We start from the raw sequence: 17,922 nt of genomic DNA, 5'->3' as shown, positions 1-17,922 counted from the left end.
GGGTGGGACGGTGTCGGGGGCACGTTTGAGGGGGATGGTGGGCTCGGGAGTGAGGTGATAGGACTGGACCGTGGCATGGGCTGACACAACGCTATCCCCAGGTCACCATTGTGTTGGACAAGCAGACACGGCCTGACCCTGCAGCCATGCCTCCAGCTTCCTGCCCGCGGCCGGGCCTGGCCACCCACCTGTGCTGTCGTCGTAGACCACGGTGGCCGACCGCCACTTGAGGTACTGGACCAGGTCGAGGATGGCGTGGCTGAGGGAGGCGTAGTCGGGGTAGAGGTTCACGTAGAAGGTGTCCTTGTTGTCCGGCGGGTGGTGCTTCCAGCGCAGCTGGACGTGCGGCACCTCCAGGGCGTTGCAGATGGACTGCACGGCGCTGGTGCAGGAGCCCTGTGACGGCCCGAAGACGGCCACCACGCCCAGGGCCAGCTGGTCACAGGCTGCAACACAGGGAAGGCGGCACGGCGTCAGCAGGGCCGGGTCGGACGGGCCCCGGGCCTGGCCCAGCACTTGGGAGGATCAACAGCAAAGTCACCCTGAGGATCCCTGTGAAGGGCGATGCCGTTGGTGAGGGTCTGACAGGGATGGTCCTACGGCGCAGAGGGTCTGGTGTTGGTGAACCTGCCCTGGTGTCTCTGGTGGGACAGGGGTTGGGTTGACGAGGAGAGTGGGGCCGGTGGGGGTGGTGCTGCTGCTGCTGGCACTGGGGGGACCCAACGTCGATGGTGGTGACGGGGATGTTGGGATGGGGTCGGTGATGGGGGCGTGTTGAGACTGGGGGTGCTGTTGGTGCTGTGAAGAACAGCGGTCATGGCAGTATTGATGGTGATGACGATGATGATGGGGGAGTGGGGGGGAAGAAGATGGTGTCCTCAGGGCAGTGGTGACAGGAGGGCAGAGGCAGTGCCGGAGGTGTGGGGGTCCCGGGGAGTTGACAGTCATGGTCGTGGCGGTATGCCAATGCCGACGATGGTGACAGTGGGGTTGTGAGCATACGGGCTTCCCCTTGTCGGAGAGGCAGTGATTAGACCTCCCCCTTGGGTGACAGGAGCCACCAGTCCTGCCCTTTGTCTAGTTCCTCTCTGTGACCTGTGACCATGTCCTTCCCCCACCGAGGGACGATCACAGCCACCCCCAGGTCACCAGGGCCAGGGCTATAGTGGCGGCAGCAGCTTTAGCTCCAGATGTTTCCAGGGCAGCAGCGGCAGCCTTGCGAGCACACCGCAGTGGCCATTACATTATGTGTGGCTTCAATTCTGAATCCATTTTCCGGTCATTTTACAGTAACTCAGTGGTGCACAGTCATTGCAGGCGTCCGTGGGCTGAATGCAGTCCCCCCTCCCCCCACCAATTTCCCATGGCAATTGTAGTTATAGCAAAAATTATCTCAATCAATTTGTGTCTTAAAAGGAATTGAGCAGCCCGGAGAATAAGTGAAGGCGGAGGAGTCTGGGGAGTGCTGGATCGATTCCAGACCCGCTCTGGTCAGCCTGGGAAGAAAACACGGGCGCTCTCTGGGCTGCTGGCTCGAGCGCCCACCGCCTGGCAGCCACTCCTGTTTTAATTTTCCGCAAAACATTTAAAAATAAAGACAACAAGCGAAGGTCCATTTTAATGGGGGAAAGGTCTCCTGAGCCCCCTGGGGAGGGAAGGACTAACTAACCAGATGCGGCCAGGCAGGCGGTGCCACATATGGATGGCAGTGCCCGGAGCCAGCTGGTGGGAGGGAGCCGTGCCGGGAAGCCCTGTCTCGGGAACAGAATCATTGGAGCCAGTAGAATGAGACCTCAGCCCACTCCCTCTGTGGAACCCGGAAGACTCCTCCAAAGAAAGCAGCTGAGAACATACAAAATCCAAATATCTATATACATAGATATGTATATGTCACATCATGGGTCCCTGAAGGGGGTGTGAGTTTCATGGGTGCTCAGTGGGGCATGTGATCCAACCGCAGAAATGCCTCCTGGACCAGCCCGTGGGGCCTCTAGGCACAGCAGGGGTCAGAGCACACAGAGGGGCAGTGATGGCAGAGAGAGCCCCCTTGATTTTACCTGACTCTAGTCTCACACCAACCCCCAGCCACCTGACAGCTTGTGCTACAGTGGGAGCTTACAGGGTGCTGTGTTTCTGCCAGCAATGACACATTATTTCAAAGACCAGCAGGGTCATCAACGGTGGACAGGCTCAGCAGAGCTTCCAGACTAAGACAGACTAGGAAGAAAGACCGGCCATCTATTTCTGGAAGAAATACCTTACAGACCCCAGGCCCACAATCATCGTCCACCTCCCTGGCTGTGGACATGTCCTCAGGAGCTTGAGTTACGAGGGGAGGACACGATGTCTGGTGACCCCTGGAGACCCTGGGCGAGGGGGAGCTGGTGATTCTGAGGGTGGGGCAGGACCAGCAGGCCTCCCTCGGTTTCACGTGGGTGGCCAGGAGTCAGCCAGAGGGCGGCTAACAACAAGGACACAACACAACGCTGACCGACGTGCACGCCGTCTGTGTGCAACACTGACAGATGCTGATATGTGATCGCACTCGAGCAACCAACACCTGGATCAAGATACATAGCACCTCTAACACCTCAGAAGGTCTGTTCTGTCCCTCCCCGGCCGAAGACCACTGCATACGACGGCCTCATCAGTTCCAGGGTGCAAGTCCAGCCACCTGGTTCTCAGCCACCATGGGCGGCGGCCTCTGTGCTGAGGTGCTTACCCCCCAGGGGGTTTGGGCTGTAACACCTGGGCAGGTAGGAACCTGGAGGCTCTGAGCCTGGAAGAACACTGCTGTTGACTAGCTACTAGGAAGCCCTTAGAGCAGCGGGTGTCCACCTGTGGGTCTCGACCCCTTTGGGGGGCCGAACAACCCTTTCACAGGGGTCGCCTGATTAATAACAGTAGCGAAATTACAGTGATGAAGTAACAATGAAAATAATGTTCTGATTGGGGGGGCGGGTCACTACAACATGAGGAGCTGTATGAAAGGGTCGCGGCATTAGGAAGGTTGAGAACCACTGCCTTAGAGAGATCAAAGGGCCCTGTCAACGGGCCTCTGCCTTCCCAAGAGGTATGGGTGGCACTGTTCCCATGGCAGGTGGCAGGGGTACCGGGAAGTGGTGCTCAGGCCGAGGGCCCAATCTCACACAGCACTCACTGATGCCCCCATGGTCATTTCTGGGCCCACTCGCTCTACACCCATGTTCTCAGAGCTGGGAGCGCATCAACTGACCACAGAAAGGGTAGGGGAGAAGGGGGAGGGTGCCGGACACACGGGATTATCTAACGACACGTGGCGCTACTTGGGCTTTGAAAGACAGAGGCAGGGGGTGGTGTGTGGGGGTGTCCCTGTGATTGCACACGACAGGAATGGGTTCCTGCGGCCTGGGGTTTTCCAGCAGAGTTTCTAGAGTTATCGAAGACCTCACATTGAATTTGGAGAAACACGTGTGTGGGTTTGGGTTCCGGGAATGGCTCCTGGCATGGCGGACATGGCGCAGGCTCTGGGCGACCAGCTGGAAGGTGGTGAGTCCTCCCGGAGGAGCCTCAGGAGAAAGGCCTGGCAACTGAGGTCTGGAAAACCGGCCGTGGAGACCCTCCCTCCCTTGGGAGAGCGGCTCTACTGGGACCCTGTGGGGGGCCGGGGGCCGGAGTCGGCACCAAGGAGATCTGCACTACACGCCTTCGAAAGCACTTGCAAGAAAGCACGCTGCATTCTCCAAGCGCTGTCCACAACGGCGACCGGGAGCTCCTCCGGGTACTGACAAATCACGTGCGCGTGCGTGTGCGCGCGCGCGTTAGAATGGTGAAGAAGCGCTTGCCCCTCGCTGCTGTCACCATTCGAGTTTATTTTAAGCGAGTGACTAATTGGGAAGGATGCAGGTCAACAGCATTTTTGTTTCCTTTTTCTTCTTTTTTTTAACTCAAAGGACACAGGTTGGGCCAAACGGCTCTGTGGGGTCCCCTGTCGTCTAGTCATGTGTTTATTCGTTTTAAGGATTCTGATCCTGGTGTGGCTGGGCAGCCCCCACACAAAGCCTGTGCATGGACTGCTGAGGCCAATGCCGGCCTGCAAGTGCCACCTGTCTTCCGGGAGGTCGAATCCTTGCGGGCGTGGAAGCCGCTGTGTTGTCTGTATTAAGTTCAATAGTAAGTGAATGTCAGGTAACTGAACACACACATTATCTGTATTGTAAATACAGATAAACATTCGAGGCAGGACCCACAAAAAAAATCAAGTTGGAAAATGCCTGGTTTGGGGTGTTGGGGAACTGGGCTCACTCCTGGCTTCTGTCTCCCCAGTTAAATCTCAGCCCCTTTTCTCATGTCCCCACCTTTATCTCCCTCCAAAGGTCCCTCATTCCCTCAAGGCCAGGGGGTGGGGAGTTCTCGACGGACAGCCCATCACTCTGGGGAACAGCCCAGCCTCAGCAGAACTAGGGCAGAAGCAGGACGCCAGACCAGGAGGGTCGGGCTCTGGCCCCATCGCCAGGACCTTGGATGGGCGGACGACAGACGGCACTGCCTCTCTAGGGACGGGGAAGAGAACCGAGCTGGGGCCTCACACTCACCCTTCTTGGTGGCTTCGAAGCTGTCGTGGAAGTGGATCCTCTGGATGTCGTAGGTCAAGGTTGTGTTGGGCAGCAGCGTCCGGTTCCTGTTGATGATGTTGGCAGAAAATCGAAAGGCATGCTCCTCTGAGTTCATGACCTGGGCGTTGGGGCCATCGGCATACTCAAAGATTCCTCCTGCGGGAGATGAGGGGAACTGTGTGTGGGGATGGGGCAGGGGCCACTCGGAAAAGAAATGCTTAGCTAAGAAAGTTTTATGAGCAAGATCCCCCCACACACACACTGTTCCATAATACCCTAGATCATTTTCACGCACAGAAAATTGCGCTGGAGCCCAGGGAATAGGAAAACCTGCCTGTTCAACTATCAAATGGCTGGCAACAGAGCCTGGCAAGGATGGTACCCGCAAAGAGAATTACCAGCTGATTGATAGTGGCGGGTGAATGCTGCACAGAGTGCTGGCACACGGAATCTACCAGAATATTATGAGGATACTGTCCCGTGACCAGGGACGCAAGGGTGGTCCGAGAGAAAGAAATCTATGCCTCTCATTCTAGAGCAGCAATCGTTCACAGGATGAAAAAACAAACTGGACGATCAACCCACCAGTCAGAAACGCATCAGATAAAATCCAATTTCTGCTGCTGTTAAGAATTCTTAATAAAACAGCCCCAGAAAAGATATTTCCTTGATGTCTCTTTAGCTCCAATCACCCTCCGAGATTATACTAATGGAGAAACACTAGAGGTATCCCCATTAATGAGTAGAAATGGGAGGGAGCACGGAGCCACACTCACGCCATTAAGCACTGAAATAAGAGAGAGAGAAAAGAATTAAGGGGTACAGCTCTTAGAGGCAGCATTCTTATTTGAGAATGATGGAAACCCCTGGGAGACCCCTTAGAGGAGCCCCGGGTTACATGCTGGGCTGCAGCACCAGGTCAGCCGTGGGAGCTGACCGGCACACCAGGCTGTCTGCTGCGGCGCAGAGTGGTGGTTCCTGAAAGCCACCAGGGCTGTACTTTTCTGTCCTGTCGGGTCTCCGTGGGTCAGGATCGACTCCAGGTACGGAGTGAGAAAACCCTCCGGAGAATTTCCGAAACATGAAACTTAGTCGGAGCCAGTCAGAGAGCCTAGTTACAGGACCCGTTCACAGAAACGAACGGCATTTCTTTATGTCAACCACCATCAGTAGGAAACACAATAGTAAAATGACAGCCGTGACCATATAAGAGTCGAATCATGACTAACAGGCCAATTAAAGCGTGTAGGACGCCAGCACTTAACGACAGAAGCGACAACACTTGCAGGGCGATACGGGAAAGCACACCCAGAGACCCTGTGGGCATGCTCCTGAGAGGACGGCGAGGCTGGGGCGCCGTGCTCGGTGCGCGTGCGGAGGGCCGTCCCCGGGAGAGCACGTGGCCCAGGTAAAGCAGAGGGGCGTGGAAAGGAGGAGGCAGACCCTCGGCGACATGCATGCACACACTGGCTGCAACACGATGCTCCAACCGAACCACAACCGTGAGCGCGGGGCCGGGCCGCCGGGTGGTGTTTTGCTCTGTCGTGGGAAGTGTCGCTGTGAGTTGGAGCTGATTACAGACGGCATGCCAGGCTCCTGCACGGCAACGCTCAAGGGCTGAAGTGTCTACTTCCTCCAAATTGATATTTGGGTCCGGCGCCCTTCCGATCAGAATCAAGGAGGCATCTTCCTATTGGCTGGAGAAGGTGACTGTAGAATGCATCTGGAAGGCTACACAGGAAGTAACAGCCATGGTATGTTTTAAAAAGAATGATGAGAGGTGACTGGTACTGCCACATTTTACAATGCATCAAAAGCCAAAGGAGTAAAGCCGCCTTATAAGGCCATATAAAAACACAGGCAGTTGGATGGGCGTGACATGGAAATCATTCAGAAGCAGATGCACGTAGACAGGAGTATTTATTACATGACACAGGTGGGGTTTTCAACCAGCACGTAAAGGATGGATTGATTTATTCATTAATCACGCCAAGATAATTATTCAATTATTTGGGAAACATTGAAGTGAAAGCCTCATCTTAATCCATACATCAAAAGAATGTCCAGATGGATCAGAAATTAAATAGTATTAAAGTAAGAGAAAGGTGAAAGGGTGAAACACAATAAAAGTACCCAAAAAGCCAGTCAGGGTGCAGCATAGCACCGACGAAACACACAATCTTCCTCTAGTTCTTTAATGCTACCGTCCCCCACTACCATGACTCCAATTCTATCTTACAAATCTGTCTATACCAGAACATGTACACTGGTACATATAAGGGGCTCGCAACCCAGGGAATCCAGAACAGATAAACTTCTCAGGATCAATAAGGGGATCAGCGATACTAGGAGGGTAAGGGTGGATGGGGAGTAAGGGGGAACCGATCACAATGATCAACATCCCAGGGAGACGTACAGCAGAAAGGTGTGTGAAAGGAGACAGCAGTTAGTGTAAGACATGAAAAAAAAGAATAATTTATAAATTATCAAGAGGACATGGGGGAAGGAGGGAAAAATGAGGAGCTGATGCCAGGGGCTCAAGTAGAAAGAAAGTGTTTAGAAAAAGATGATGACAACATGTGTACAGATGTGTGTGACACAATGGATATATGTATGGATTGTGGTAAGAGTTATAAGAGGTCCCAATAATAATTTTTTAAAAAAGGAAATAAGACCGAATACCCTACAATTCAGAGATAGTAACTAGATGAATAGTTCCTTAGGGTTATGGTTGGAGAGGCTGAAGGGAATGGGGAGCTAATATTAATGAGTACAAGGGTGAAGACAATGTTCTCAGATGGACTGTGGTGATGATCGCATAAATCTTCTTAATATCTTTAAAGACCTGAATTGTGCGGTATGTGAGTTTTATGCCAAGAAATCTTTAAAAAATAAATACCCCACAATATATACCTTTGTATGATGCTACCCACAATGAAAGGACAAGCAACACACTTGGGAAATACCTCTAACGTGCGTGGGGGCGTGCAGGTTGCCACCTGTATTTTATACAAGGCACGCAGAGCTCAGCCAGAAGAAAAGGCAAGCATCTCCAGAGAAATGCATGCCAAGGACCAGGGCGGCTGTTTCAGAGGGATGAACAGCCAACACCATGCCGAGCCTTTCCACATGATGCAAGGTGCCCCTCACTAACAGCCGACGCCACCTCACGAGCCAGCCCCACCCTGCTCTGCTCATCCCTTCCCCGTCCAGCTGACAAGGAGCGGGCACCACCTATGAGCGCTCAGTTAGCCGTGGTGAGGGGCTTAGAAACGGACATTTTAACGTCACTGCTGCTAAAGTGGAAAAAACTCCAGCCTCTCTTGAAGACCCTCAGAAAAAACAAAGGACTCAACAAGCCCTTTTCTCGGAATGGACTCGGACAACTGCGAGTCCTCCCCAAGGGGCAGGGTCGCCAGAGCCTGACTGTCCAGCCGCCTAGAGCAGTGGTTCTCGAGCTTCCCAACTTTCATACAGCTCCTCAAGTGGTGGTGGCCCCCAAACATCAAATTATTTTTGTTGCTACTTCATCACTGTCAGTTTGCTGCTGTGATGAATGGAACATCATTAAAGCATAGTGATTAATCACAAAAACAATATGTAATTATATATTGTGAAATATTTATTTATAATGGCAAATCAATCAAATTTGGCTTGAAGCATGATGTAGCATGGGTCACAATCTTCACGCCGGGTACTCGTATGGGGGTGTAACTGCATGTGGGAGGACCATTGGAAATATGTATTTTCTGATGGTCTTAGGCGACCCCTGTGAAAGGGTCAGTAGACCCCCAAAGGGGTCACCACCCAGAGGTTGAGAACCGCTGCCCTAGAGGGAGGCAATGAGTGGCAGGATATACCTACCACGGCAAAAAGCCGATGGCATGAGCAGTACCGGGGACAACACGGGTTCTGAAGCAAGACGTACTGGGTGAGCTCCGCGGAGGAGGGGAGAAAGGGCAGCACTGCACCAACGTGAGGACCAGCTCTCCCACTCGCTGCCGTGGGGCAATGCTGGCTCATAGCGGCCACCCCCCCCACCCCCCAGGGGTTTCTGAGACTAACTGTTTCCGGGAGTCGAGGGTCTAGTCTTTCTCCCGAAGAGCAGCTGGTGGTTTCGAACTGCCAACCAAGTGGATCACAGCCCAAGGCGTAACCACGACAACCCCAGGGCCCCTCTGGGAAGAACAGAGGCATTCTGTGAAAGGACGGTAGTTTGGATGTAGCAGTCGCCCTGTGGGAGCAAGGCCCCCCGGGGACTTGGGAACATAGCGGGGCGGCTTGACCCTGCTCTGTGGCCCTTGGAGTGGACTCGGCAGGTTTGGGTCTGAGGAGACACTTCAGATCCCTGGAATTCTGCACGAAGCTCGCAGTCTTCTGCGCCTGGCTTCTTCCATCCGCGGTCACCCGCGGTGCCAAACGCATCTGTGTACTCTGCTCCTGGTCACCGCTGATGAGAACGACTTCGCGTGGCTGTACCACATTTTATTGACCCACCTGCCAGTTGGTGAGCATTTGGATTGTTGGCTTGTTTTCCGTCACTTTGACCTGAAAGCAAAAAGCCCTAAACAAAACCCTGAGTGCTCCAGGTAGATGACCACGTGCCCGCCCTCCCCCAGAGCAGACAGCACGCTCATCGTGTGTGTCTCGCAGCGTGGCTGCAGTTGAGCCGGTGTGCACGTGCACACGCATGCTAGGCTCACACAACAAGGAGTAGAATTCGGACCAAACATCGAGGAGAAGGTGTTTTTCTTCTGAGTGACAGGATTACGGCGGGCTTTAATTTCCTTCCTTCTGTTTTTCTGTATTTTCATAAAGTGCTCCCGTGAACATGTGTTATATTTCTAATCAGAATAACCATCATGTGATGGTGTATGTGTCTGAAGGAAAATAAGCGATCAAAATACCATATGACCCAGTAATTTCTTTTCTAGGAATATCAATGTCGGGAAAAACCCGGAGAGCTAAGAACACGTTCATAATATAATATCAAAAGAAATTTAGAAACAACTTAATGTCTCAAAGCAGGCTCTAACTCAATACATGAAAACCTTGGAGGCTTTGACCCTCAAAGGATGGGATGCTAATGTAAGGGCTTGCTTCCAAATAAGGTGGATGTGGAGGGGGTGCAGATGAGGCAGAAGCCCAAGGTTGATGCTGTTGGGATGAAGTGATGGATTCATGGGGCTCAGTCTACTACTCTCTCTACTTGTATACTTCACCACCCATCTGCCAGTTTGCTGTGCTTTGGGGCTTGTATGATGCTATGGTTCTGGAGGCTCTATCACTGGCCTATAAAGACCAGCAAGGTTGCCCATGGTGGACAGATTATGTTAGTTCAGGTAGACTAGAGAAACAAATTCATAGACACTCATATGTGTATAAGAGCTTGATATAAAGGGTAATTGTACATTAAGAAAACATCCCAGCCCAGTCCAGATCAAGTCCATAAGTCAGATATTAGCCCACATGTTCGATACCAATTCTATAAAGTCCTCTTCAGACTCACGCAACACACGTAATGACGCAGAATGCAGGAAGATCACAGGTCAGTGGGTGGGAAGTCTGGTGGATCCAGTGGCGGTGGATGCATCTCAGCACTGGTGTGGGTCTCCACGTGGCTCCTCCAACTCCAAGGCTCAGCTGCCATCAGTGTAGCTCCATGTGGCTTGTCAACAAGAATGTCTCGAAGGGAGTAAGCGTGTGTCCCGCCTCCAGCGAGCTATTTATCTCCCTGGAGCCTCCAAATGAGGACATAAAGCTAAACTACACCCCTTCACTCTTAATCCTCTCAAACTGACAACAGGTTATGTGACTACTACACAGCTCTTCCAGGCTAAGACTAGGAATAAAGGCTTGGTGATCCGACTTCTGAAAATTAGCCAGTGAAGACCCTGAGGATCCCAATGGACTACTGTCCACTATACTAGTGGAAGCTGAGTCTCCTCGGTTGGAGGGCACTCAGAGACACAGTGGCTGCAACAATGGGCTCAAATATACTGTGAGGATGAAGATGGTACAGGACCAGGCAACATGTTGCCCATTCTACAAGGGCTCTCCAAGAGATAATGGCTTTGATGGAAGTAACAGCAGCACATGTAGGCCAAAGACATTCATTCCCCATAATAAAGTGTCCTTACAAGTCACAGCACAGATAAGATCAAAATAAGACATCAGGGTAGCGCCGTCAGGAAAAATAAAGATACGATTGATATTCTTTGCAGAGGCTTATTATCGTTCCCTTACAAAGGCCAAAGAATACGATGGAATCTGAAAATAAACAACCAGACTCACTGTTGTCAGGTCGATGCCAGATCGTAGCAACCCCATAGGACAGAGTTTCCAAGACCGTAACTCTTCACAGGAGTAGAAAGCCCTGTCTTTCTCCCACAGAGTGGCTGGTGGTTTTGTACTCTTGACCTTGCAGCTCACAGCCCAACACGTAACTATGCCACCAGGGCTCCTCTGTGGAGACCTAATGGGCCTTAAACAAAGAGCTCCTGGGGGAACCAGCATCCCAATCCAGAAAAGCCTATAGCCTCCTCCTACGTCAGCCATTGAGAGCTAGACATGACAATGGGCAGGGGGAGAAAAGAGACCCTACTCACAAAGGCAATAGCAACAACAAAAACATACTGTATCCTAAAAGCGTACGTCCTATATGAAGGAAACTACAAAACTTTCCTGGGGGCCATAAAAGAAGACTTGAATGGATGGAGAGGCATAACTTGCTTCTGGAAGAGGAGGCTCGATATTGTAAAGACGTCAGCTTGCCTCGGATTAATTTATACATTTAATGCAATTCCAATTAAAACCAAAAAGGATATGCCAGAAGGACACACTCCAAAAGACTCACCCGCTTTCTCTCTGGGAAGTAAAAGAGATAATGGATCGCGTCTGCCTGGCGTTTCTGTGTTTTGCAAATCCTCTGCTTGGGCCAAGAGCGTTGGTAATAAAAGGGGGCGTCATGGTTTTGTCTTTGGAAGCTCGTAAAGAACACACAACGAGGTAGAACATGCTCATCAGCCCGTCCCGCCCCCAAACAAGAGGCTACAAAACACCACTACAGCATGACACTTATTTATCAAGCACTAAAAGCACATAACGATCTTTATACAAAAAAAGGCTGGGAAAGTATTCACACCCACACGCTCCCAGTGTGCATCTCTGGAGGAAGGGCATTTCTAGATTATTTTGTTGTTGTTTATCCTTGTTCTATGTGGTTTCTTGATTTTCCCCAATGATTTGAGTGTCATCATATTCTATTAAAATAAAACTTAGCAAAAATGTAGTCTGCAAAGAGAACCCAGTGAGAGGTCTGGTCATTACAGGTAAGAAAATTCCTCTCCCTACCCCATGAGAGAATCAAAGGCCACGGGACAAAGAGCCATGTATCTAGGACTTCACACCTTCCTGGACACTCGGACCTTGGACCTTGGAAGGCGGTGGAGAGGGGAGAGCAAGGGGCGCAAGCCCACTCTGTCGATGGGCTGCCTCAACGCAAGACGACGATGAGGGCTCTCACTGGCCAACGGGAGGAGGCGACGGAACGCAACTCATCTAGAGGCAGTTGGTCTGTGTCTCTTGGGTCAGGGCGCGTTTTGTCTGAAGGGAGTTTTCAGAACATCGATCAGACCAGGGGGAAATGACGGTCTCCCTCGGCAGTGTTCGAGGAAGGCATTTCCATCTTGCATTTAAGGTAGTTGGACATTAAAAGGCCAGAAATTGCTTCCCCAGCCCCACCCCTCGGAGTTCTATCCAACAGAAGAGACAAGAAGATCAGCAGCCAAACAGGCCTCGAAGAACCCTCTCCCTTGAAGCCGGGCATTGCTACTCCTGTGACCTAGGGCTCGCTGACCCAGTTGCGCTGGAGAAAGCAATTGGGTCCAAGGCTGCGCAGGCCCTCCTCCTCTCACCACATCAAGGCTTCTGGACCTTTTATTCCCCAGGTCTGCGGGAAGAGCTAGGCCGATTCATCAAGAAACCATACGTTTACCTGACAGGCGCCCTCCCCAAGCCTGCTGGGCAGACCCTGGCCAAGTGAGCATGTAGCATGGGTGGGGAGCAGGAGGGCCCTGCTCCCAGGCCCAGCAGGTCCAGGAGCAGGCTGCCCTTCAGAGCAGGTCAGCACCAACTTCAGAGGGCAGCTTGAGCCTTTCTCCATCTGAAGGGTGAGGAAGAGGTGGAGAGGTCTGTGCCGGTGCTGCCACCTCTGCTCCCCCACTTCAAAGAAACGTGGCAAGAGAAGACCCCCGTCTCCTCATAACATGCCAAAGTCAGCGTCAGGGAGCACCAGGCTGCAGTGGACACAGTTGAGTCCCTTCACGCAGTCCACGCTCCATTCACAAGCCCCTGGGAGGGCTCCCGCCTTTTTCCGTGACCAACTGCCAACAGTGAAAGAGTGTCGCCTTGACCTCCTACGTGATGCCATCCATTTCCGTTCCGGGGTTACCTGGCAGACAAGGACTGGCTAATACTGAGGTCCCAAAGGCTGGTCCCCTTGCTGGGGACAGCTGTATACGCCATACTCCCTTCCCACCCAACCCCCTCACACATCAGACGAAGGCCAGATTTTACCTGAGCCCGGTCTCACCCCCTCTCTTACCCTCCTTCAGGGTGTTCACGGAGATCTGCTGCCCCACGATAACCTCTGCCCTGCACCCCTGCACGAGGCTCTGCATCTGTGCGTGTGTGAGGGGGTGCTCCCCTAAGACAGGGAGGGGCTTCCAAGCCCTCTTATCCTTTGGTGCTTTTGAAGGGGGGTGGCGATCCCAACGCCCTCAGCCTTATATTGTCAACCACCCACCTACCGGCCTTTGTGGGCCATTTTGACCCCTTTCCCCTCCACAGGGATTTCCACAGCCCCAGCGTGCTGGGAGCTTCGGTCCAGCATCGAGCGGGCTGGGTTCTCATTCAAGCTCCACCCCAAGGAGGGAAGGCGCTTGGGTCTTGGCTCCCGGAGCTAGTTCCCCGCCCCATGAGGCAGCTGCCCCCCATCAACTGGCTCCCTCTTCGTTCTCTCCCTTCCCATACATTCCTCATGATCGTTATTTAAAGAGGCTAATAAGTAGGTTGGCACCGTTGATTAATGCATAATCTTAATCATGATTGCATAGTGTAATTGGCATTAATTTGAAGAGCCAGTTCATTATGAAAATAATTGTCACTGCTTTCGGCTTTAATAAAATAGAGCAGAGACACCAGGGCCTCCTTGGAGGAAATGGGGTGTGTGTGTGCGTGCTAAATTCCAGAAGACGTGAGCAGGGGTGAAGCCGGGGTGCAGCTGGAAACCTTCTCTTCAAACGGAACTTGTGCGGATGGACACCGGATGAGTCTGACCACTCACAGCAGCAGTACCAGTAAGGGTACTCACTGATTCCGGCTGAGGGGCAACGCGAGGGGTTTCCACCCACTTCACTTCGTGCGCACAGCAACCTCTGCCAGTCGGTTTGATAGAAACCATTATTGCCCCATTTTACACTAGTGAAAACAGAGACCCAGGCTGCGAGGTGGCCTTCTGCAATCAATGCCAGTGGTACCCTGGTGCTGGCTCCTAGCGGGTTGTGAGCGCCAATGGTTAAATTTCTAGGAATTCTGAAATCGGCTAGCATGGGGGTATTTGCACCACAGAAATCAGCAGACACTAAAATCAGACATCTGCTTTGTTGTTTTTCTAGAAAGCTAGTTTACCAGCACACCACTGCCCAACCCGGCTTCCATGGTCTGAGCTCTCCTTTGCATTGCCCCCCCACCAGCCCCCCTACCTAAGCAGGTTCTGGGGCTTCTCAGGGCCCATCAAGCACAAGATGGAAACCAAGCTCCGTTCTCACCCCGCACCCCCCACCCCTTGGCTCCAAGTCCATTCTGACTCCCGGGAGCCTGCATGCGATGCAGCGGACCCGCACTACAGTTTTTGGTGGCTGATATTTGGGAAGTGGACTGGCCGTCATTCTTCCCAGGTGCCTCTGAGCGGCCTTGAACGGTCAGTCCTTCAGCTAGCGGCCAAGCGTCTTAACCATGTGCACCCCTCGGGAGTCTGACCACTCCCTCATCTCTGGACCGTGAAACTGAGGGCTGAGCTGTCCACTGGAAGCCACGCCCCTTTGCTTCTTCCATTGGGACGTGCTCACGTTTCCAGAAACATCCTGACGGCAAACGCCCACGTTTGAGGACACTTTAATCTCCAGAAGTGTGGCCTGAGAGTGAGGTTTCCTCCGCCTTCCTGGTGCAGATCTTATCAATGGCGGCCTCGGCCAAGTTACAGGTGACCCCCAAACGCAGAAGGAAGGGCTGTCCTGTCACCGCTGTCCTGTGACAGCTCATCACCAGGGTTGCGAGTTGTGGAGGGAGCCCCGACCCCAGACTTCCCCTGGGCAGATGACCTTCAAGATGCCTTAGAGTAGGGCCTCCTACAGTCTCCTGGGGCTTCCCATGATGTCCTTTCCTCCTGAACTTGGCAGAGGCAGGCCAGCCCAGCCGCCCTGAGTGCTGTGCACACGGGGCCTCCGGTGGGCCTGCAGCAAACCGCTGTCCTTCAGGTGCCGGGTCCCCAGAGAGACTCAGTTCCAGCACCGGGCAGGTCCAGACATGGGGCCCGAGTCTGCTTCTTCTTTCCTAGGTGGCTTTGCTCTTTCTCTGAACTTTCCAGGGTGCCTGGAGATTAATTGAGACGCTGATCAGTCAGTACTGCTAGTAGCCTCTTCCCAGGCCCGCCTTGCTGTCTGTTCCCATCAGGGTTCTCCTTCTCCCTGCCAGCGGTCTGCAACTCTGTGCGGCCCACAGGCTTACAGAGCTGAGGCTCTGCTCTCTATTACACCGTGGCAGCCCTTCAGGGCCCCGGGGGAGCCCCCCAAACTTGCTTCTTGGGTCTCTCTGAGTCAGTCTCAGCCAGAGTTGCAGGCGGGGGAGAGATGGCCTTTAGAGGAGAAGCAGGAGAGCCGGGGTGGCGCACACAGTTAAGCACTGGATGACGAGCTAAAAGGTTGGCCATTTCAATCCACCCACCCACTCAGAAGAAAGGCCTGGTAATGTTTCTGAAAGGTCACAGCTATGCAAACCCCACGGAGAAGTTCCCATTGCACACATGGGTTCACCATGCGTGGATCATAACTTCATGGCAGCAGGGACTGGTCCAGGGTAAGCAGTCCCATGGGAAAAGGTCCAAGGACCTTCTTGAGGTTCTGGGTGAGGTAAGCTATCATATCTGTTCATCCATCCATCCACCCTCCATCCACTCCGTTAGCTGCGGGCGAGAGCAAGTCTCTGAATCGGAACGTTCAGATGGATCAGGAGGGCGGTTTCACACAATGGCAACCCTTCAGGAGCTCGCAGCTCTAAAGAGGAGCTAAGAGGTGACAAACACTAGAAGGGTGAAAACTCTCCATGTGTTGAGAGCAGAGCGGCTGGCTGGAGAGCGGGTTTCCGGGAGAAGACGGCATTTGCCCTGCTTGGAGTGGAGCTGTGGAAGGAACACGCGGCCGGCGGCCGGGGAGAGACAGGCCGGGGTGGACGACCACGCAGACGGGGACTCACGCTCTCTAGGCCAGTGGGGACACAGGGAGGGGGTTGGGCTGTCTCAGAACTGCTGTGGGCCAGGCTTTCCAGGAAAGGAGGAACAGGGTGGGGGGAGGCGTAGCCTGGGAGAGAGCAGCTTCAGGGATGTCCCCGCCTCCCCAAATTTGAATGAGGATGCGCTCTGGAGCCAGACTGCCCTGGGTTTGAAGCCCAGCACCCCCACCCCTACCCGCCCTGTGTGGCCTGGGGCCAGTCGGCTCTCGGGCTTCCTCATCCTTACCTTAGTGTCACAGCGTGGGTTCAACTGCACAGAGCTCTAAAACTTTCGGCACAGGCTGGGACGCAGTGTGAGCCCGTGGTAAAGGACGCGATGACTACACGGTGACAGGGGAGGGCGAGGGGGGACATTCAGAGAAGGTGCTCCAGTGGAGCTCCCCGGGGAGGGCCTCCTGATGGAGTCCCAGGGCCAGGGGGCAGTTGTTTTAATTGATCTGGTGATATGCGGAGCTTTGTCAGTACAACTCAGGGACATGCAAGTCAAATATTGCAGAATCGACCGTGTCGGGAGGATGGCTGGAGGCGCTGGCGCTGCCCAGAGACCCTGATGAGAAATGGGCTGTCATCAGGCGGACGAGCAGGCGAAGGAAGGGCTGCAGAGGGGTGTCGGGAGCAGTAAGCGCCCTTGCCGGAAGGGCCTAAGGACCTGGCGTGCCCAGTGGGGTCTCCTCAGACACCAGGCTCTGCGGGGCCATCACCCAGCCCACCACCACGTACCCACTGACTGCAGAGACGCCGGGCGTTTTTCCTGGCCTTTGAGGCCCTGCCCAGTCCTGCCACCCCCAATGCTCTCGCCAAAGCTCCGCTTTCAAGCCTCCCCTGCCCACTGCTTTCCTAGTCCTGCCTGCAAGACCCTGGGTCATGTTCTTCCTCCTCTTCGGCCTTCTCAGTCTCTGTGACGACCCCCTTGCAGGACTCCTGTCTACGCCCTAACCCCACTTGACTACCCGAGGCCAAGGCAGCCAACCTCTGCCAACCCCATCTTCTCCTGTGTCTCCACCTGGAGAAACAGCTCCACCAGTGAGACGGACATCCGCAGCGCAGGGAGGTCTCAGCCAAGGAGCAACCTCAGCGCGAGGCGTGGGGGCTGGGGGGCTCCCGAGAGCCCCCTGCCCCCAGAGCAGCTCACAGAAGGCCCCACAGTAGTGAGCCTCAGTTGTCCACGGTGGTAGTAACCTACTCATGACCAAACCCTTGATGGGTTTTCTTCTCATCCTTGCCTCCCTCCCCCACCACGCTGCCTAGGACCACCTCTCCAATGAACCGCTATCAGGACTCAGCTGTTGGTCCAGACTAAGCACCTTCCCCGATTTGGACGGCTTCCTCCCTACAATTCTCTCACGCTCTGTGGGGTATCGTTGGAGGTGAAGTGGGGCCAGGTGGTGTGGGGTGTGCCCAACTCCTTCCCTCTCGGGCTTTGGTCTCCTGGAGGGTTGGGGGACAGCTCAGTCTCCCAGGGATGTCCTGTCCATCCCTCCTCCAGGGCTCAGTCTCCCAGGGATGTCCTGTCCATCCCTCCTCCAGGGCTCAGTCTCCCAGGGATGTCCTGTCCATCCCTCCTTCAGGGCTCAGCGCAGAGCTGCCCAGACTTGCTTATGAAACTGATGCATATGCAAACAAGTGCTCATGCACGTACAGACACACACACACACACACACACACACACACACACACACACACACAAAATAGACACAACGATGCTGGTTCCAGTTGGAAAGCCAAATATCTAAGTGACAAAGCAGAAAACACAAATATC

General features: G+C 53.7%; 1 protein-coding gene across 1 annotated transcript in view; it reads right to left on the bottom strand.

The window, feature by feature from the left end:
- GRIK3 (glutamate ionotropic receptor kainate type subunit 3) overlaps nt 1–17,922 on the bottom strand; it is a 243,833-nt gene that overhangs the window by 83,732 nt on the left and 142,179 nt on the right. The window contains exons 2-3 of the mRNA XM_004704958.2: nt 4,575–4,751; nt 189–446 (exon numbers count right to left, since the gene is read on the bottom strand). Of these exons, the coding sequence (XP_004705015.1) occupies nt 189–446; nt 4,575–4,751 (435 nt within the window). The remainder of the gene's footprint in view (nt 1–188; nt 447–4,574; nt 4,752–17,922) is intronic.

The sequence above is a fragment of the Echinops telfairi genome, unplaced genomic scaffold (assembly GCF_000313985.2).
Source record: "Echinops telfairi isolate 266 unplaced genomic scaffold, ASM31398v2 ScPeMD7_7457;HRSCAF=8495, whole genome shotgun sequence".
NCBI lineage: Eukaryota > Metazoa > Chordata > Mammalia > Afrosoricida > Tenrecidae > Echinops > Echinops telfairi.
The sequence above is the reverse complement of the archived record's forward strand: the minus strand, read 5'-3'. Positions and strand labels throughout refer to the sequence as shown.